Source organism: Hylaeus volcanicus, chromosome 1 (genome assembly GCF_026283585.1).
Source record: "Hylaeus volcanicus isolate JK05 chromosome 1, UHH_iyHylVolc1.0_haploid, whole genome shotgun sequence".
Classification (NCBI taxonomy): Eukaryota; Metazoa; Arthropoda; class Insecta; order Hymenoptera; family Colletidae; genus Hylaeus; species Hylaeus volcanicus.
The window spans coordinates 21,514,155-21,536,415 of NC_071976.1; the positions used below are offsets into that span (position 1 = coordinate 21,514,155).

Below are 22,261 nucleotides of genomic sequence, written 5' to 3' on the forward strand. Positions count from 1 at the left end.
TGTGTGTGTGTGTGTGTGTGTGTGTGTGTGTGTGTGTGTGTGTGTGTTACCACTGTATAATGTTCTTTTGAACAAAAGTTAAAAAAATAAACGTCAGCAGTCAAAATTGTTCAAATAATACATACATTGATATTTTTTTCAAATTAATTTGGAAAATCAGGCTTCTAAAGGTAAGGAGTGTATACATGTTTTTTGTTTTCAACCATTCCGATATACTCAGACCACCTAAATCAAAAATCGACATGGACTTGTCAGATAATACAATTACTTCATGCATTATTCCGTTTAGGTCCACGTAAAACATTGATGCATTCAACTGGAAAAAGTGTCTTCGAGACTAGTCATTTGTCCCAGCACGGTAGAAGTAGTTACAAGCGTCGGTACATTTAGCGTTAATTTTAATTGCACCTCCAAGTTTCAAATTGATCCAATTCCAATGATATTTGAAAATATTCTAGGATCGTACATAATAATATCCAATTAACATAAACACCTTTATGGCGTTCTAGAGAATATTCCTTCCTCTCCATAAGTTACGACGCCGTCACTCTACGGTCGATCGCCTTGGAACAAACAACCCCCCGAAGGAGGCAACGAATCACGTCGATTCAGAGGTTGGCGAATCAAAAGTGCTCGGAAGAATCGACTCGTACACCGATCCGTTTGATTGCCGCCTGCTTTGGTGGGGTGAAAGGAAAATAGTTTCTTGCTCTTTCGAGGGAAAAAGTGTAGCTGGAAGGAAGAACCACGAGAGAGAAACTTGGAAGCGTGTTGCCTCATTGTCGCCCGTCGCTCGAGGGGGAAGCGTGAAATAAAGGTCCCCGCCCCTCTTGTCAGCCTCGTGGTGCGGCTTAGAAGAGTACAATGCTGTAAAACCGCCAGCAATCCGCTTACCAAGTGACATCTTTACGCAATTACCAATAATTGGTCGCTGGTCGGGCCAAAGCCTCGTAAACCTAATTAGGATAAAGAATGCAATCGGAGACGTTCCGAGGGGAAAAGCTCGTTTCGTTTGTCGACGACGATAAGGATTCGCAAGCTTCCTGGCTCCCGCCCTGCTCTCACGCGAATTACAAGGCTACTGGTTTCTCTCAGAGGTTTATATAATTCAATTTTAGGTTCATTTTGAATTTATTTGCGTTTCCTGAGCTGCTCACCACCCACTTTCTATTTTGACAATGGATCAGGTGGTGAATTTTAGTAGGTTAATAACGTAGGAAAGATTAATTTTGTGAATTTAAGATGGTGAAACTTTAGATTGTTTCACTTGTCATCTAACTCATACATTTTATTAATGGGGAGATTCTAAAAGACTCCTTGCGCGTAGAAGGGGCAACTATTTATCGCCTTCCTTTAAATGTCGATGTAAACGTAGAACCAATCGTCGATTATTTTTACGATTTCAATTTATCTCATAATGGAAATAAAAATTGTCTCCTGTTTTTTTCAAACTTTCGAGCTGATACAAGCCTTGACATAATCGTAATCATGGCCGTGTGCAAACGTTCGACCGTAGCTCTCCTCAAGGAGGCGAGAACGTAATCGATTCACGGACGCGAACGTGATAATCGCATTATCGAAATCGAGTAATAATCAAATGAAAGCATTTCGTCCCGACCCAGATGAGCGTCTTAACGAAGTTCCACCGAATGATCAGCAATTATCGGTCCTTCGGTGTAATTCCGTTAGCCACGCCGAAGTTGGAAAAGGCGCGAACTAAAAGCGTGATTCCGTCGAAAGGTCAAATCAGATTTCATCGTTCGACGACCGGGAATCCTCTCGATTAAATCAGAATTTTCCCTTTTGCCGGGCGCCAATTTTGTAATTACGTAATTAACCGAACAAAACGTGGGGCAATCTCCAGTTGTTCATTCCTTAACAGCCCGTGGAGACGTTCATTCAAGACTTAGACGTTGAGAGTGCTGAGAAGAAGATCGAAATTGGTTTAGTTAGAAAAGAACTTGAGAAAATTCTATATTAGACGTATTCTGGGTTCTTCTGGAGAAGCAGTTTCACTCTAGCTGGCCATAGTATCAATAAAATTAACGGTAGTATTTATTTCCAAGTTCAACATTAACTAATGAATATATAAATTGTCTCAGGAAAAGTTCTTGAAAATAAACTCACCAATTTCGAAGAAGCAAGCAGCAGTAAATTAAAAATGAGCTGCAAGGAACAGTCTACAAGAAGATGACCATTCTAGGGACGATTACATATTGCTCGAAGATAATTACCTGTAACAAAAATACCTCACCGTTATTAATTATATCCAACGCAGTAAAATTCTCTGATCTCTTCAGAAAGTCTACAGGAAAGTTTATAAAGGCATCTCAGCCTCGATTCGCGCTCGAATCGTAACCGATACCAAGGGAAACCGAGATCCGTTGATTCCGCCATCCGCGTCCCCGAATACAATAAAATTGGCCTCGTTCGCTTTGCTTTCTTGGTCCCGATCCTGGAATCCAACGGAACGTGCGACGTGTCGCGTATACGACCACGGAAAGAGTGAAACGGGTGACCCGGCAAGAGGCGAGTGGAGGTTGGTATCCGGCGAAAAGGTGAAACGAGCAGGATTCGACGGGAAAGAGACCGTGAGCGAAAAGACAAACGGGTGAAAATGTTGAGGAATACGCGACAAAGGGTGAGAAACGGGACGGGAGTGGGGGTTGGGGTGGTGACACACGAGGTCGAAGGGTGGTGGGGGAGAAACATACGTAAACACATGTTGTTACACTTGGGAAAGCACTTCTGTTGGAGGGTCTTTTTCTGAGACGGCTTATACCGTGCCAGACGAGGCGAAGAAAACGTCTCTTACTTCTCGAAACGACGTGTGGCGACAATTCTATTGTGCATTCCATTCGGTCGGTCGCTTTGAGATACAAGCACGCATACACCCTTTGTCCCCGACCAGAACTCGGAAGGTCAGGCCCACTTTGAGGGAGGGGATGTATAGTTGCGAGGAGGATTACGAAAGGTGGAGAGGTATTTTGACACCCCGTATAATGGCGCGACCGCGGGGTGCACCCAATTAGGTAACGTTGGGGCGTGAAGGGCCCAGTTTGCCGCAAGAATAAGATACAAAACTATCTCGCTGGCCGGGGCGAACGGTGAATGAACGGAAACTTTGGGACCCATTCACGGCTTCGTTTAGGATATTTCTTCGCCCGGAGATTAGAGACGTTTAGAGACGTTGGACAATCTTAAACAATGCGTTTTGTGCCTGGCCCGAGGAAGATTGCGGTCGAGACTCAACCTTAGATACCGTTGAAGCTATTTTATTTACAAGTAAATTCACATAATATCGAGGAGATTTGTTTAGGCATTTTATATGATTGATTGTGGTGTGATTGTGCAATGTCATTTTAGGTAGAATAATTGGATTCGTCAGGAGTCTAAAGGGGTGTGTTTTCGTTAAACTCTCTGGTTATAGTATTTCCTCTTATTATCGTGGATTATATTTTTATTTTTCGCTGTAGGTGAACCAATATATTGTGGTCGAAAGACATGCTTCTCCAGATCAATGGGAAGCCCATTTCTTTTTAATACATTATCAATTCAATTACAGTAGGCACCGTACAAGAAGATGACCACTCTAACGTGATGCATTGCCACAACTTTCCTATGTATTAGTATGTTCATCTTGAACACAATTTTTTAATATAAAAATGTCCTAATGTCGATGAAATACTCACAATTTTTTTTTTAATACATTATCAATTCAATTACAGTAGATACCGTACAAGAAGATGACCACTCTAACGTGATGCATTGCCACAACTTTCATATGTATTAGTATGTTCATCTTGAACACAATTTTTTAATTTAAAATTTCCTAATGTCGATGAAATACTTACAGAATAGATTGCCTACGGAGGCCTAACTACCTCCAAAATCTCTGTTCGAGCCCCTAGACCCCTTGTCTCGCAGTATAACCACCGATAAAATTATTTCTACCCACATGTATGCACACTCTGATAGTTCGATCGTGTCCATTTCGTCCACCAATCACGTCCTGAGAGTGCAAAGGAAATTTCTTCGAGAGGCCCAAGTTTTGACGAATCCGAAGGATAGAGTTCTGGCAACGCGACGGCGTACCAGCGGGAAAATAATGAAATTTGCAGGATAATCGGTAGGCAATTCATAGTCGCTGAGTGGTTTCTATTAAGGCTAACGACAGCCGGCACCGGAGGGTCTACGAGTCCTCGAAGGAAGACAATCTCCCGTGAGGAGATGGGCCTTTTTTTCGTTCCCCTTCGCGCTCCTCAGCGTCACCTCCTGATCCTCTTCTCGCTCTACCGCCAATCGCGAGGATCTATTTCCTATCGACGGACCCGTCTCTTTCTTTTTCACCTCTTTGCCGTCGCGAACCACGCTGCCAACGACGCGAATCCTCCTCCATCTCCTCTTCTAGCTTCTTCCCCTTTCCCTCGCTCGTCATCTTCCTTCTTTCGCCTGTCTTTCGACCTCTTTGTCCCACCCAGCTTTCACCCGTCTGTTCCTCTATCCGTGTCCCCGTCGTCGACGCTCTTCCCGTCTCACCTGTGGAGCTGACGGGATTCAGGTGGGAAGCAGGCGTAAGCGGAATCGTCGGAGAGTTGATTTTAGGTCGGCTAATGTCGTTTCGCTTTTAATGAACTTCTCCGTTCGTTAAGTACGTTTCTCCATCTCCGTCTTGCCAATCCGCGAAGCGGCTCCTTCGCTGGAAATCGGGATTGGCCGTTTTCTACTTTTCATCGGGGATACTGCTCCGGAGTTTCGCGGGAATATGCATTGGAATTTTTTGTTGGAATTCTTGCGAAAGTGGGTGAGGACATCTTTTAATTTTGTGACGAGGCGATTGCACTTATTGTGGGAGGAACGGAGACGTTGGTGACACTGTTAATTAAACTGATCCTTCTGATTGTCAGTCTTACATCTTACATCGAGATGCGAAATGAAAAGTTTATCTTTTAATATTCTAATCGCACGATGCGTGACGCCATCAAGGTCTCCTTCGTTATCACGGAATAGTTAAGTAGTGTCTAGTATTGCATCACGTGAAGTAAAATTGGCTCATACTCCGACTGCGGAAATGTACATTGTTGTTGCTCGCCCAAACAAGCATTTTTTATCGAAATTATTAGCCATCTGGCGCTCATCAGGCATTTTTATTTAAACGACGGATGTAGAACGCCCTACGAGAAATGAAATGCAAAGGAATTCGTAGAAAAGTTGTCTACTTCGGATTACGTAAGCCGTATGCGCGTGCCTAAAACAATTTTATCGACTGCTGTTATATAATTACAATTTATCAGTGATATATGGACTATTTACATATAGCGCGAAATCTGTATGTGTATTTTAATCATCAGTTTTGTTGAGTAAGGAAATAGATAAAGTTTACGGGGCACGTGTGTAGGTCATGCTGGTTAGGTTACCGGAAGTACGTTTAGAAAGTGTGGATAACTTTTTTTCTTGAGTTAATGCAAGTATCGGTGAAAGCAAACCGTGGAGCTTTAATCATTTTAAACGAGAAATCAATATTCGTTTTGCTTTCTTTAACTCTTAGTGAAAGAAAAAAATATTTCTTTCGTACTAAGAGTAACGAACGAGGAAAATTTCATCATTGCATGTGAATTTTAATCACGTTCAATATTTGGTATTAAGTATCTTCTTCAGGATCTTCCACAATAAGTTTCCAATAGATATTATTATTCATTATACATTCCACAATCGCTTACATTGTTTCGTTTATCTAGGCAAACAATACATATTATTTGTAATGAACTTTCAAATCGATGCAGTTAATGAATGTCAAAACACGATAACGCGAGTCTCCCTCTCTATTGTTTCCTCGCATGGCGGTCTTATTATGATCCAGCAGTATCACGCCTTATTATGATCCAGCACTTACTAGTTATTATAGATCCCTCTGGAAAAAAAAACAGAAAAGAAAATGGGCATGAAATGCCGCTATCTGGCTGGTTTATTATGATTGAGATTTATTATTCGACTTTCTCCCCTATCGGTCGTTTAACGTCACTGAACTTGGAAAATTTATTGAACTTTTTGCGATGCTAAATCATAGATAATTGTCAAAAGTAACCGTTTATATTCTTATGATCATGCATAAAATCGTAGACAATTCTTTTCGCGAAAACATTAACATTCTACATATTACTATTGTAGTAACAGATGAGTTACATGAACTGAAATGGTATCGTTTGGAATCTTCAGAATAGTGACGGTACTGATACATTTTTACGTTTTAAAGAGCATCAACATTGCACCCTAAAGTATGTTATAAACCATTAAAATTGTTATTCTTTTCCGAAGTAATTTTTACCTACTTGGAATATTTCATTAATAATCATTTTCCTAACAATTTTTATACGCCTTGCAAAAACAAACGATCGTTTTGATATTCATTAAAAATTCCTAGCGTTCGTAAGTGCATCGGTATATGTCGTCAGTTATCAGTCGAATGTTATCGAACGAATTACCAAATCGGTAAAAAGTAAATTATTTCTCTGAACGCGATTGTGGTATACTTTCTACGTCGTCTCGATATCTGTAATATCCTTCTCATTCATCAAGCGCGTTATATAGTTTGGAATAATCGTGATTCGGTATCGTCAAAGTAAACAAGTAACCGCTACTTATGCGTGCATTTCGATAATTTGTTGTCTTAACTTATTGTCCTATCATTTATACAGATCTACATATTTGGACGTAAGGAAAAGGAAAAGTTGATTGTTTTCAAGCCGCGTTTCTAATATTCAACGAACGTCAAAGCTTTGCGACACGACTTTGCGAATGGACAACGCGTAAATATTGATTATCCAACTGCGTCAAGTTTGCATAGTTCTCGTAAACTGTTGCACCATAACAATATATGTACTTGAAGTTAAAAATTATCGCGTCATATGGACGATTGGCACATTGTATTGTATGTAAATAAATGTTTCTATATGCATCTCGTTCGCTCCGATACCGGCCTTGCGAGTTGTTTTCGATGGCATCGCTTCATTATCTTCGCGGACACCATATTTTCTTGGTCAAGCGATACCCAGGATATCGCCATTTGGGTATTGGACATTATCTGTTCATAACAAAAGATATTAATGAAACGAGAGGCAAAACTCGAAGGATACGAACCATGTGATCGGTTACTCTGCAATTCGTGACGAGGAGTGATCTGATTATTTGATTTTCGTGCTTGCCAAATCAAAGCTTAGTGGTTTAAGAGTCACGTTATCGACGAGGGAGAATAGAAGAAGGTAGAGAGAAAGTTATTAAAGCAGGACAGAGGTTTCAAAGTATTCTAAGCATCGAAGACACTAAAATCAAAACATTCATGGTCAACTACCCATGGAATCCAAGATATTCGAGATATTTAAGACATTTAAGACTTCGCAAACATTCAAGACATTCGAAATGTCCAAAACATTGTAACAAAGGTATAAAAACCATTAATCATGCATTTCTCGAGTCTCCATCTTAAACTGTAGTCGTTTCGATACGGTTTGTCTCCCGTCAGTAGTTTTTCCCCCTAAAGCGTCACTCTTCTGAAAACGCAGTCGCGTAAATCCCGCTTGAATCTTGCATCAGAACGATGCTTACGAAATTTCAAGCGCTAGATTAGCGACCAACAAAAATGAAGAAAGCGGCGTGCTGCCGAGATTGTGGTGGGAGCTGCTTCGAGATACCAAGCGTACGTCAGCAGGGTGACTGATAGGAGGGTGGAGGAAATTAATCGCGCCGCATTAATTAACTATTATTTCCCAGGCGTGTGTCTGGCACGAGGAACGTGTGTCACGGTTCACGTCCATCGCGAGTCGTCCTTCTTAGGTCGCTACAAGTACTCGAGAAGCGATTCTATCGTTCTGATACGTGAACGAGGAACAATCGAACCAGGATACAAATTTTTGTTGTTGTTGTTGAAATTTTGTTGTTGTTTGTGGTCAAAGTTTGGCCAGTAAGGTTTACTCCATTCTTGAGATTTTATGGGGGAAAAGAACATTCACATAATGCGATTACATTGCGCGTGGTATTTTCGAATCATAGGCAGGCTCTGATTAAGATATGAGATTTGAGGGCTTAGGGGACTCCAGAGATTTGTGAAGACTTATCTTGTGTATGGATGCTAAATCACTCCACGTGTTGTACGTTATTTAGTTAGAAAGAGATTCTAATAATCTAGCGTATGCATTTAGTGTATATATTAACGTATATATTTACATATATACATATATGTGGTTTTCAAAGTTGCTAAATCAGAGCTTAGTAGTTCAAGAGTCACGTTATATATACGCATATATATACATACATACATAGTAAATGGATACACTAGATTATTAGAATACATATGCACGTATATGTAATACAAACTCGGTATGTTTGTATATACACAAACATAATTTATGGATACAATTTGTATATACAATCTTAATCCCAATTGGTCAAACTCATGGAAAGAAACGAGAAAGTTTCCATACATACAGATCTACATATCAGTCGTACTTGAGATACACAGTCTCTTAACTAACAAGTTCTGCTTACGTATTTTATTTAATTACAAATCTAGCGATATCGCAAATATTTTGATCTTCTATTAAGATTAAAAAGACTTCCTTCTTTTAAAATTTGCAAATTTTTTTTCGAGGTGTACAGTTATAATTTAGAATCAGTACTGATACCTACGGTTTCGAAACATCTGTTATCTTACCGAATTGCTATCCTCACTCGTGTTTCAACTTCGATTCCAGCTGCAATTATCGAGAGGCAGTGTTACGCAAACGATAGGACTCTGTTTCATTTCGATATCCGTCTTAGCTTCGAAAAATTGTGCAGTGCCATTGCCATGGGAAATAGGTCAGTGTCGTTGTCATTTTCATCAATCATTCATCGCGGCGTAACGTATAACTATATTACATCATGCATAACAAATATTGCAAATACTTTCATCAGATTTTCGTCGAAACTTCACCCATGCGCTGGAAAGTACCAATTTTCCTTGAAAGTTTCCCTTCTGTGCAGTAAAATTTAAATTTGTTATCTACCGTGTAAAATTGCGCTTGTACACCAATTCCATTGTTGCGTCTATGTAATGAATAGTGACCATTTCCGTTGTTGCGTCTATGTGATGAATAGTGACGATTTATTTATGGTACATCGATTACTAAAGTGAATAAATGACTCATTTACTAAACTGCTCACAATTATATTAATGAAATAATACATTGAGATTCACGATGACTAGGTTGACATCGAAACGTGCATTTACTTGACAGGGGATGTTCGCCGCCTTTAAAATTCATTCAAATTTTTGGATATTCAAGTAAAGATTGGTAATTAACGAGGTGAAGGTGGCAAAATATCCCATTTTCAAATCTATTGAATTACAAAGAAAGGACTATCGAAAAATCTATTATTTCAGATTGTCGATTTACTTAAGAAATATTCGTTGAAATCAGTTTTCAATACCCGTTACCCTTCTAGAAATATTCTACCATAAAGAAAACCATAAAATCAGCATTTCATCCAAGAAATGACTTCACCCCCATAAATTACATAGATTCGCAGTTGAACAATTCAGAAACAGATTTCTGAAATTATAAGAAGACTATCATTGATTTTTATTTATAACTATGACAGTTGTCGCTCACGATGGCAATGATGCGCATATCGTTGATTATGTCGAGATAAACATGTTCCACCTATGTTACGAATATATAAACGAATACATAAATTATCTATCAGTTTTTAATTTCAATATAATTGTAGACGTAGTAATTTTAAAAACAATGGTATATAGTCGATTTCTAATATCTAAATGCGCGAAACTCACGTGTTCCTGATCGAATACGTTGAGGCTATCTGACGCAACCAAAGCTATCGCGAATATAAAAGCCGAGTAAACGCGGCTGACTGTCATTGTTGGTACTACTAGCGTTAGCATTTCATCAAAAAGTATGTTTTGTCGTACGTTTTGTTTTTCGTAAGGACGCCGAGTAGCAACGAAAGAAAATAGACGGAAGAGAATTTTAAACGACCTTATTGCAATATATTCGAATTGCACTGTTTGATCTCCTAATTAAATCGTTCTTCAATTTGTTTGGGATATTCGCGAGCACGCGAGGTGTTAATTGTAATTCGAATTTAAAATATAAGCGTCGATTGGTCGATTGAAAGTGAACGTTTGTTGCAAAGATGCACAAAAATCGGGAGAATTTCCAAATGGATTATTCTTCTTTCCGGACGGAAGTCTCTAAACGGAGGAGGTCCGCTGCCACCAGGGAATTAAGTAAGAAGATTACTTTCACGATCCTATTGTTGTTATCGCGAAGAATTTGGAGAAAAACGATTCAATCGCTTATATCGAGACTTTCTTTGCCGATAAACTGGTGAAAATTTACTATGTATAGTTAATGATCAGTAATTTAATTGGTTAATAAGTTTGATTTGCATCATTTTATTCTAATTATTCCTTTCTTTATTATTCGTTACTTCAGTCACTTACTCAGTTACTTCAAAGCATAATTCTTCTGAATAGTCGAGGTGATTTTCCAGGAGCGATTATTAACGAAATTTTCTTTCTGCATTTATTTCAGCGAAAATAGCGTATTCCGCGCCGAGTAGCGTGGTTTCCTTGGCAGAGGGAATGCCGAACGAAGAAACGTTCCCTTTCACAGAAATTTCCATCAAACTTAACGATGGATCGTCGTTCGTTCTCAACGAAAGGGAACTTGCCGCTGCTTTGCAATATATCCCTACACAAGGCTACCCACCGTTACTTCAGGTAATTAAAAACTGAATTTCAGCAATTAACCTTCCTTCGGAATAATAGTTTATAGTATAAGTCCCTGTATCTTCTTTTACATGAATTTTTAAAATTAGGATGTGTCACAAAAATAATAGAAAATAATGTACTAAAACAATGTCTGGGAAATAAAATGTTTCAATAATGGCGAGTTTTAATAATACCCCTGCCGGAGTGTATCTTTCAAGCATTCTAGAGTGTGAGCGAAATAACTTCTGGCAGATACTGAATACTAGCAGAATCCCATGCTATAACCCATTATAATCTTCGATTCTAAAGTCTACACGTATATGGTCTGATTTGATCTCGCTAAGGTTCTATACATGTTATATTATTTCTTACATCAGATTGGACACAGATGGGACCATACTATTTGCGTGAATTTTCTTTTCATTTTATATCACTTAATTTTTAAACAATGATACGAATATTCTTTCTTTTTTCATCTTTAAAGCATAAATAAACAAATATTTATCGATATACAAAAGGATAGACAGAAATTCGCACAATAAGTAACTTAATAGAACAGCGAAAAGTTAATCGATAGCTTAATTAAAACAACAGTTTCAATAACAAAATTCTTCCTTCTACCGTTCCAATGACAGTGCCACCACTCCAAGTATTCATTTAATTAAATTTATAATAAACAATGACACGCCCGCGTCACATAACACGATAAAGTCTAGTCAACGAAGTTTCGAGTAAACGATTCCTGTTTATCGTGGACCACGTGCCAGATCCTCGGGTTCTCTCTCCTCAGTCGCTTCTTCGTTCTCCTTTTTCCTCGGAATAATGCAATTGCCTCCAATATGTTTAACGACGTTGGACATTAAATTGGTTTCAGAGCCTGAGGGAGTTCCAGAGAAGGATGCACGCACCTCCCTTGTGGGAAAGCCGCGACATTGTGATCGTCTCCGGAGCTCAGGACGGATTAAGCAAAACTCTCGAGGCTATAATCGGCCCTGGTGATCCTCTTCTGGTGCACGATCCGTTTTATCCTGGTGTGGAAAGTGTGGTCAGTAATTCTCCCCCGTTCTCTATTTACCTTCGATCTTCCTCAGGATCGTACACGCGAACCCCCATTGATCAAATTTTAACGCCTCAACGAAAGAATACAATTTTCTCGCACGTATTTATACTTCAGATGTAGTTTATAATTTGATTCACTTTTAGGTACTGTCAAACGTAGTTCTGTTATTATCTTTTTCAAAAAGGAGCATTCATTATTATTATTTTTTTTTTAATTCAATGATTAGACTGCTTAGATATACCCGGATGCTTCTTTTTCTTCTGTCAAGGGACCCCAATTTTTCTCTCCTGGCTGTAAATTTTTCTCTGTAAATTTTTCTCTCCTGGCTGTAGTATTAATTCAATTCATAAATAAATATAGCGCACATATAGCACACTATCTTCCAATTGCTCGGGCCATAGTAAACAGGAAGGTTGGAAGTCCGAGCGAAGTACCACGAGCCAGACTCGTATTTATTGTTTATGGCCCCAAATTACTCATCACGAGTCTCGCTCGTTGTTGTGGGCCAAAATGTTTAAATTAAAATTAACCACCCTAAAGAACAATAGAACCGAAGTATATCCTCTTAATTTCCAGTTCCCAATCTCTGCATCGACGAAGGTAGATATCGAAAGCAGACTCGGAAGGAATCGTTTCTCGATTACAGGTCGCCCCCCACAAGGCGGAGCTGATCGCCATTCCCCAGGACGAGCAAGGCGTCGATCCGGAAATTCTCAGGGAAACTCTGAGGAACAGGCAGCTCTCGGGGAAGAAAATGCCGAAGATAATGTACATAAACGCCACTGGGTCGAATCCCACTGGCGTTGTTATCTCCCTGGAAAGGCGGAAGGAGATCTACAGGATAGCCTGCGAGTACAACTTCCTGATCATCGACGACGATCCTTACCAGTTCTTGCACTTCGAAGACGTGAGTAACGTTTCCTGTTTTTATTTTCCGATGCCTTCTGGCAACTGGAAGCGATTAGAGCGTGGGTTGCCTAAATACTCTCGTGGTTTGGTTATGTCGAGGTCTTTTGGAGGCTCTCGTGACCCTGATTTTTGAGATTATGGCTTCTGATGATTTTTGAGCTAAGATAGTTTTGTATGTGAAGGGTGTGAACCTTTGTTCTTGGAATCTTTAAATACTTGAGGAGAAATGCTGTTGACTTTAGTATTGAGTGGAAATAATTAATTTTTTTCCGGGAAACTTAATTTCTTATTGCTAATTAAGGTATCCGTGTGTTAGTGGAAAAAGTGATTAAATTCTGAAATGGGTAGAATTCAGTTGTGAGTGAAACGTAATTGTTCTTATGTACAGACGGAACCAAAGTCATTCCTGTCGCTGGACACAGAAGGTCGTGTGATCAGGTTGGATTCCTTCTCGAAAGTTTTGAGCAGCGGTCTCAGATTAGGATTCATCACGGCTGCAGCGCCACTGATAGCGAGCATAGAGCTCCATTTGCAGAGCAGCCACCTTCACGCCCCAACGTTATCCCAGGTTGGTACACACTTTCCATCGCTGGTACAGTCGGTTCCATCCCTTCGAATAGGGGTAATCTACCCCTATACGAAACACATTTCACGATAAGTCTTGATATTATCATGTGTAGATAAGTTCCAATGAAAACTTCACCTTGGGCAACAATTCTCTACCATTTGTTTTTGAAAGCATTACAATTATAAAACATAGTTCTGAAATCTTTCATTCAACGTTTTTGATGTTCTTATTTAAACTGAAGTCGTACCAAGGCAGCGAATAGCCAATTAGCCATAAATGTGCATTAAATTATTATTTCTTAAAGAGGCTGATATCAATTAGCAGGATACCTTAATTAATATTTTAACTAGAGCTCTCGTCTAAAAGACGTACAATGCGATACACGGATACATGTGTCACATCTATCACGTTTAAACGCTTACGAGACACGGATATCAGACAAGTGTGGTAATTACACACGTGCACGTGTAATTAATTAATTCATATTTTTGTTGCAATGTATTGACTGTAAAGAATGATTCAGAATAATTGTAACCGTATAATACACGTGTATCCATGTAATATGGACACGGGTATTTACTACACGGATTTCTACACGACTTTACGTGTTACACGTGAAAACCGTGTACACGCGTACACGTATAAATGGGGGCTCTAATTTTAACAAATACTTTCATCGACAAGTAGCGTGCGTCATAAAAGGATATCGACAGACGAAGAAGAAATACTTTTATGGTTCACTGTAGCTCAATGTTATCAAGAAAGCGTATGTCACTGCACGCTTCATAAAGATATCCTCGTCGTAAATATTATTCTCCCCATATGATGAAACACGGAGAAAAATATCGGCCCCTTCGCACGCTTCGCGCGATTATCGTTCGACGGTGGCGCGTGTCGGCTCTTATCGGCGACGTTAACACTCGATCGACCATTATCAACGCTCGAATCAGAAACGAACGGTTTCTTCATGACCTTTTCGCTATTTCTAGGTGATACTGTACAAGCTGATGAAAATTTGGGGATACGACAAACTGATGGACCACTTTATGATGATTAGGTGTTTCTACAAACAGCGCAGGGACATTATCTCAGCCTTGGCTGAGAAACATTTGCATGGTTCGTATCCATAAATCAGTTTTCAACTGTCGGAAAACAGAAAAAAAGTATTTTTTGAACACAGTATCGATTTTTAACACGTTGACTGCGGCGGACGCACGGTGTGCGTTTCATCCTTTCTTCCTTTTAGAACGCTCCCAACCCTTGAATTTTCAATGTTTCGACTTGAAACTTGCTATATGGGCTCATCATTAGTCCGTCTGTTTACTTTCTCGGCCGTTTCAGTCTTGGAAAAGAAAAAAGTATGTTTTCCGCCGTCTTGCTTCTCAACCTCTGTTGTTGCTACCCGCCGTTCTTTCCGTTCCTTCCGCCGCGTGGTAGCAACCACGAATTCGAACGCCGCAGTCAACGTGTTAATTAAATCTCGTTGTTCTTGCATGACCTCGTCCATCAATAGAAAACAGTAAACAGTTGCTACAGAAGTAAGGATACAGGTCGATCTTGGGATTAATTTAATTAAGTCTAATTAGGAGTACTTATAAGTAGTCTCCGTGTACGACGAGCTGTCGACACGCAGTTCATAGTCGCTATCGATACGCAGAGATTGTTCAAAGTTAATTAAATTGCGAATGACTTTATGGCAAATGCGATAACGTCAAATTCTCTGCACCGTAGGCCTGGCAGAATTCTCGGTGCCAAGCGGGGGCTTCTTCCTGTGGATCAAAGTGCACGGGATCGAGGACACTTGGAAGATGATCATGCAAGGGGGAGTCAAGATAGGCGTCATTATGGCGCCTGGCGCAGCGTTCATGACGGATCCCAGCAAACCTTGCAACGCTATTAGGGCGAGCTTTTCCAAGGCGACTTACGAAGAAATGGATCTGGTACGCCTCATTGAATGCCTCGATTAAACTCAACAGTCTGGTTTATTTAAGTTTTTTAAATTTGAACGTCATTTCTGGAACTGTCACGTTTGTCAAGGATACTTTAAACATTGATAACATGAAGATTCTATTCCATTCTTTTCTCATTTTTGACTAATTGGATATTTACATTTCTGATGATCGATTGAGAAAATTTTAAACAAAGAATACTTTGTCCTCGTAAATATTACCATCTGTTGATAAGTATTATTAATGCTCCAATTGTTTCCTTTTCAGGCGCTGAAGAGGTTGGCACAGCTGATCAGATCGGAGCTGGATCTGCTGAATAAGTACTCAATAATGAATGGCAATACGTTGTCTTAGCAGTAGTATTACAATCTACTAAGTAGCATATTTAGTATTTTTGACATTACCATCGACTAGTACGGAACTACGGTGTTTGATAGAAACACCATGCGTTGGTAAGGACGGAATCTTTTTATGGAACGACGGAAACTTATCAACTAACATAGAAAACTAGTTTTACCACTGATGGTAAAACTCCAAAAAATATTTGTTGACCAGTCCTTTAGAGGACGTCGTGGACCAAAGTTTCGGTTTTGATTTAATATTTATAATTGCGTATTTAAAATTTTTTTATCATTTAATACGACGAAACCAAATTGGCGATATTTCACGATAATCCTGATGGATTCATCCCTTCATCACATCAAGTGTTCATTAGTGTCATATTCATCTTAGCCTTTAAGTAAGCGCGTGGTGATCAGCCAAACTGATCACTTTTGTCTGTTTCATTTTTTACATTTTTATTTTTGACCTGTAGATAATGTATTTAATTTTTCTCAAGCGATTATTATCATACAGTAAGATATTACATTTTCCAGTGATGGTTTACTCGAGGGTTGTTAGCGATGCAAACTTCGTACGTACTTAATTATTATAGAAGTTTATTGTTATTCGTCGTTGGCACGTGTATTTATCACGACTTGTTGTAAAAATTATCATTTTGTAATAAAATCGCGTCGATTGTATCGCTGTGTCACTTCCTGCCTTAAATTACCAATTGTTTCGAACCTATGCGAACAATGTTTAATTTACAGATTAATCTACACGAATACTGTTCATTTTTTCGTTCAATTTGTAAATTTATCTGTGGTTTGGAAATTTTTCGGACGTTACCGGGAAAAGCAAACGGAAGATTAGAAAGGGTAAGAGATGGCGCGTTGAGGATAAGAGGGTGAAAGGCGGAGGAGTAGACGGACAGGGACTAGACTCTTTCACTTAACGCTAAACATCTTAACTACCAATTAATTGGACGAAATTAATTTAATCTGCTGCAATACAAGCCGAGAAGATCCGTCCTGCGGCGTGCACGCTCCCTTGACGTCTAACTCGCGTGTTGTTTGCTTTACGGGCGATTGCGCTCGTTAATTCCGCCGCCGCGATGCGGTTTTTCGAAAAATCTTTGTCCACCGCGCTTAAATTAGACGAAAATGTGGACAGCATTTTTCCTTGACAAATGGTGACATGCAGTATTCTCGGTGTTTTCGCGAGAGTGCTAAGAATAAACTAAAAAATAACAGCGAGTTTCGTGCACGCAAGATCGGAGACGGTTATCGATCTCCTGTGATGAATATTTTCCAAAAAAGTAGAAAACAGGGGTAGAGCATCCGCAGCGATGACAGATATGAATATTTCACCTAACTCTGGAGATCAATTTGGAAGAAAAAGGTTCTTTTATTATGAAAGTGTCAGAGAAAGGATGACAGGCAAATCGGCAACGTGACGATACCGTATAATGAACTAAAAGCTAAATCGATTTTTTCGATCTGTTTTCGTTTTTGGTTATTGTTAGAAGCGTCAAGTGTATGAATTAATGCATCGAATTCTAGGCATTTAATGCTGGAAGAAGTATTTGGAATGTGTGAAAGCTGTGATTTAGATTTGTAGAATGGATATGGAATATTTATACATTCTACATTAGTGGCATGGTTATTTCCATAACTTTGCATCCCCACACAATTAATAAATTCAATTTTCCAAGGATCACCCACAAATAGAAGTTCAAACCAAAGACATAGATTACTATTCAGCTTAATGGTCTAGTAAATAAAAATGAATCGCCCGAAACGTGACGGAAACGTTTGCTCTTATCAGTCTCTGGGGTGCAGAACGAGGTTAATACACGCGTAATGATGGATTTAAGACGGCGGACCTGTGTATTTTTTCCAACAAGGGGAACGAAGGGAAATCCCCAGGCCTCTTCGAAGATATAGTGTATATTAAAAGACGTTTCTGGGAGCCGTTACAGGGGATGCACAGATACGGCCGATCATACGAATGGCCACATTTTCGGGGGCGGGATTTCGCTGAGACACCAGCTCACTTTCGTTTTCTGCTTGGGGATCATCGAGGTCAGTTCTGCGACTTTACGAGCCACGATTGACTAGCATATACGACCCGATAACGTGGTTTATTATTAAGGATTGGAAACTTGTCTGTTCAGTTTTCTAGTTTCCTTAAAATTACTGTATATGTAGATAAATCGTTACTAATTCCCTTATTTTTGTGTGAAACACTCCTGAGACACGATCCAAACAGAGGCCAATGAACAAACACATACGGTCACTCCAATAAGTATTCGTATCCCCTATGTCTATTGAAGTAGTTTGCCTAAATTAAGTGATAGATACGCAAATACGCATGAATATATTTATAATAAGAATTTATTTGGAAATATCAAACTTGGCATTTAATTTAGACTTTCTTTAAAAGACAAAGTGGATACGAATACTTATAGGACTGACTGTAGATATCTATACGTATCAAATTTTGTAATCAATTCATTTCCAGACTCAGGGCTCCACAAATCCTCAAAATACACGCAAAAAAAACCACCTGGAACGTTGATCGACGGCAATACTTCCCTCCTGTAGTATTCAACAGCCATGAAAGGCAAAGCTACCGAAGTCATTTCTTTTATCGACGTCGCTGGAGCAACCATACGCTACGATTCTCAGGCAAAGCGTCGTGCAAATACCTCAACGTTCCTCCGACTGTTCCAGTGCGTTATCCTCGTCTCAGTCAGACGAGGGCATTATTTTTACAAATCTAGTCCCGGCACACGGTATCCATCGTCAGCGGCTTTCAAGGATGCGCGCGTTACTCCGCGCCGCGCAGAGAGCGTCCGTGCGCGACATGGCGCTCGCGGGGTGTTGACGCCGGAAGGAGACGGGGGAGGGGGAGGGGGGGGGGGGGGGTAAAAAAGGGATGAAACGCGGAAAGGAAGCCTGGAATTCTCGGATTCGAGCCGTACCCTCGTCCGCGGGTCTCGTATATAGCTCCGCGGTGCTCTACGTTTTCTGTCGCTCCTCTATTCGTTCCCTGGCGTTACTCCGTACAATAGGAAGGGGGTTATTCCCCGGGGGTAGGTGAGATCGCGAGGTGAGATGCGGCAGCAGGGTGGCTCGAGGAAGGGAAGAGACTCCTGCCGGCTAGAGGGAGACTGAATCGAGGGAGATGGCGATAGGGGATGATAGCGAGAGAAAGGATGGCTAGCCGAGGGGTCGAGACGGAGGAGCAGCCAGCCGCGAGAGAGTAAGCATAGAGTAGGAGGAGGGGAACGGAGAAAGGTGTAGGACGAATGGAGCGAGAAAGGAGAGTGGTTGGCAAGGGTGCGCGAGGGGTAGTGCAGTTTCGTGTTGGCATTACTCTTGATTTCCGTGGGTGACGTCGCTACCTCGCTTGGCCTTTCCCTCCTGCTCCTGCCTCTGCTCTTCCTCCGCCTGATTCCTCCGCCGCCGTCGGTTCCTCCGTGTCTTGTGTTTTGCCGTTTCTACGGCGCGGCGGGGCCCGCCCGCCCACCTAACCACGTCACGATACGGAGAAAGACCAGCCCGGACTATCCAGCAAAAATAGATCTTCCCAACCTCCCCTACCTATATCGTCCAGCCACGAACAGAACACAGCCTTCCGTTTCCTCGCTATGGAAAAGAGCCCTTTGCAACGGCCATTATACATCACGCTCCGAACATCTCCGACATCCTGAAAACACGTTACACCGCGGGATGATAACAAATTAAAGGACGCCGTATCTGCTCGCAAGTTGACCGTGTCTAACGCGGATGCTGAGGATAAATGAAGGATATCGAAGGGATGGTGCTTGGACGTAGATCTGGAGGGATGATCATCAGCTGGCATGCAAAGTGAGTTTTAGGGAGGACTTCTGATAATAGGCTGGGTGTCCCGTGAGCATGGAGATGGCGTATATTCTTTCAAACGGAGTTTTAACAATTTCAGGACATTGAAAACATTCAAGACTTTTAAGACATCCGGAAGATTAAGAATTCTCAAGGCACTTCAAACATTTGAAGATATTTAAGACACTGAAGACATTTAAAATTTACTAATTGTCGATGCATATCAATCTTCGCAGCCCTGCAAAACATTTTGAGATTTCTTGACTCGAGATATTATGAGATGATTAGAATTTACCGTGGAGCAGGTATGCTAAAGTGATGAATGTAGTTTATCTCAAACATAACTTGCTGTCAAGTAATGGATAGACAGCTCGAACGTCGCGTCGATCCTGAGGGTTTGATAATCAGGAATTGATAGACACGGCATGGTAGCTTCGAAGCATAGACTGTAGCGAAAATAGGTTAGGTGTCCTGCGAGTACCGACTTCGGATATTCAAAGTGTATTCGGTACCGCGGAGCAGGTAAACGTGTATCGTTTATTCTAACCCAGACATAATAGACTAAATGATCGATAATGAACAGATATTGCTCGGACGATGCGCCTATTCGGTGGAGAGGTTCATGATCGGGGATTGATTGACGGAACAGGGTGATTTTAAGAGAGAGATCGCGGCGATAGCGGGATAAATGTCCTGCGAGTACTGCACGAGGGATGGTGGAAGTGCGTTTAGTCCTGTACAGGTACGGGAATAACATGGTGATAAATTTAGCCTAACTAGCTAAAGCTAGTAGCTTCGCTTTTAGTGACGTCTGCGTATGCGTGTCTAGTAAACAAGACAATGAACCGACTCGATAGATGACACCATCTGTAGATCTCGCTTAGGCGAATCTCATTCCTACCGAAATTAACCATGTTTGGAGAATGAAACTGCTGAATACAAATTTCGTAAACGCAGATTAAAGACGAAAGTTGTTTTGTCATTAATTTCACTTTATAAAACGAAATCCAGTTACTTTTTCATTCGTGCCACCAAAGTGGATCCGCCATTTTCAATTTATAAATTCTGAATTCAGATTTGAAACCAGTGACTCCAAAAACCCCTGTATACCAAGTTTCATTCAAATCGAATCACTTTTCCGCATATTGATCCGCTATATAGGATCCACCATTTTGAATGTCTAATTTTTGAGTTCAGATATGGAATCAGCGTCCCTAAAAATCCCTTTATACCAAGTTTCATCCAAACCGAATCACTTTTCCGCATACTGATCCGCCATATATGGTCCGCCATTTTGAATGTCTAATTTCTGAGTACAGATTTGAAACCAGTGTCCCCGAAAACCCCTTTATACCAAGTTTCATCCAAATCAAATCATCTTTCGCATTTTGTGCTGCCGTATAGGATCCGCCATTTTAAATGTCTAGATTTTGATTTCAGATTTGAAACTAGCGACTCCAAAATCCCCTGTATACCGAGTTTCATCTAAATCGAATCACTTTTCCGCATATTGATCCGCCATATATGGTCCGCCAGTTTGAATGTCTAATTTCTGAGTACAGATTTGAAATCAGTGCCCCCGAAAACCCCTTTATACCAAGTTTCATCCAAATCGAATCATTTTTCACATTTTTGTCCGCCATATTGGATCCGCCATTTTGATTTTATAAATTCTGATTGCAGATTTGAAATCAGCGACCCCAAATCCCTTGTATACCAAGTTTCATCAAAATCCTTCGAAAGGAACTATAAATAAATCTGTGTCTCCTCTAAAGAACATAGAGGGGTTTTCCACCCAAGAAATACTACAATGTTTACTACTACTTCTCGGAAATTCAGAGGGTGTTCCTTCCAAGAATTGCACTCCTATGTTTACTATATAATATTTCTCGGAATTGCGTGTCCTTGCCAGGAATTTATGTAGGCCACTGCTGGATCAATCATTTATATGTATATGTATTATATTAAATAGGAAACTTCGAAGTCTCATAACTCAGCGTAGAATCGTCCGATTCGATTCAAACAAAATGCAAGTTAAAGAGCGGAATTTCTAGTATCTAATAAATAGTTATTACCATTGTTAGGTACTCTTAAACAATTGTTTTATTTATTGCTCCACTAGAAACTTTAAAATGTTGTAGCTCAGCGTGGAGTTGTCGGATTCGTTTCAAACAAAATGCAAGTTGAAAGGTGGAATTTCTACTATCTAATAAATAGTTGTAACCATTATTAGATAAACTTAGACAATTGTTTTATTAACGAAGATGTACCCCGATAGACAGTCTTCCTACCCTTACAGTTGTACGAGGCGTCGACAGGACTCTGGTTTATTACTGGCTTGACAAATAATACAAAACAGTGTTACTACAGGAAGTACTAAAATAATTCTTTCATTCGAACAACATCCCCGACTTAGACGTCGCATTCAGCTGGCTGTTAATAATTTCACCGATATTCTCTCGCTGCATGCGATATTTAATTTTCCGTATTGAACGCTCAACGAGATTTTTCCTTTGGCTCGACGTCCTCTTCAAGATCCAACGGTGGAGGGGTGATAGGAGTTGCCGCAGACGTTATATCACGAGTAAAAATACTTCTGTTCCCAGGAAAAAGGGAGGAAAAAAAGGGGATCGAGCTATACACAGTCGCGCTCCGAGGTAAACTCAAAGAGCGCCTGGGCTACCTGCTTCACCTCGGAGGCGCTATCTCTTATACCGGCTTCGTCGTTAGTTTTCCTAACGTCGACGGGAAAGGCGGGTGCGTGTTACAAAGTCTCTTTATTTGTCCAGCGTGCACGTATCTCTCACCACCCCT

The 22,261-nt window shown here is 40.4% G+C and overlaps 1 protein-coding gene across 1 annotated transcript; it reads left to right on the forward strand.

Moving 5' to 3' along the window:
- Positions 1 to 9,906: 9,906 nt before the first annotated feature.
- Positions 9,907 to 16,279, forward strand: LOC128877799 (kynurenine/alpha-aminoadipate aminotransferase, mitochondrial-like). The gene is made up of 8 exons (XM_054125338.1): positions 9,907 to 10,285; positions 10,593 to 10,780; positions 11,646 to 11,816; positions 12,478 to 12,738; positions 13,129 to 13,308; positions 14,298 to 14,424; positions 15,040 to 15,248; positions 15,525 to 16,279. The coding sequence occupies exons 1-8, from the start codon at positions 10,192 to 10,194 to the stop codon at positions 15,609 to 15,611; spliced, it is 1,317 nt and encodes a 438-aa protein (XP_053981313.1). The 5' UTR covers positions 9,907 to 10,191; the 3' UTR covers positions 15,612 to 16,279.
- Positions 16,280 to 22,261: the final 5,982 nt, after the last annotated feature.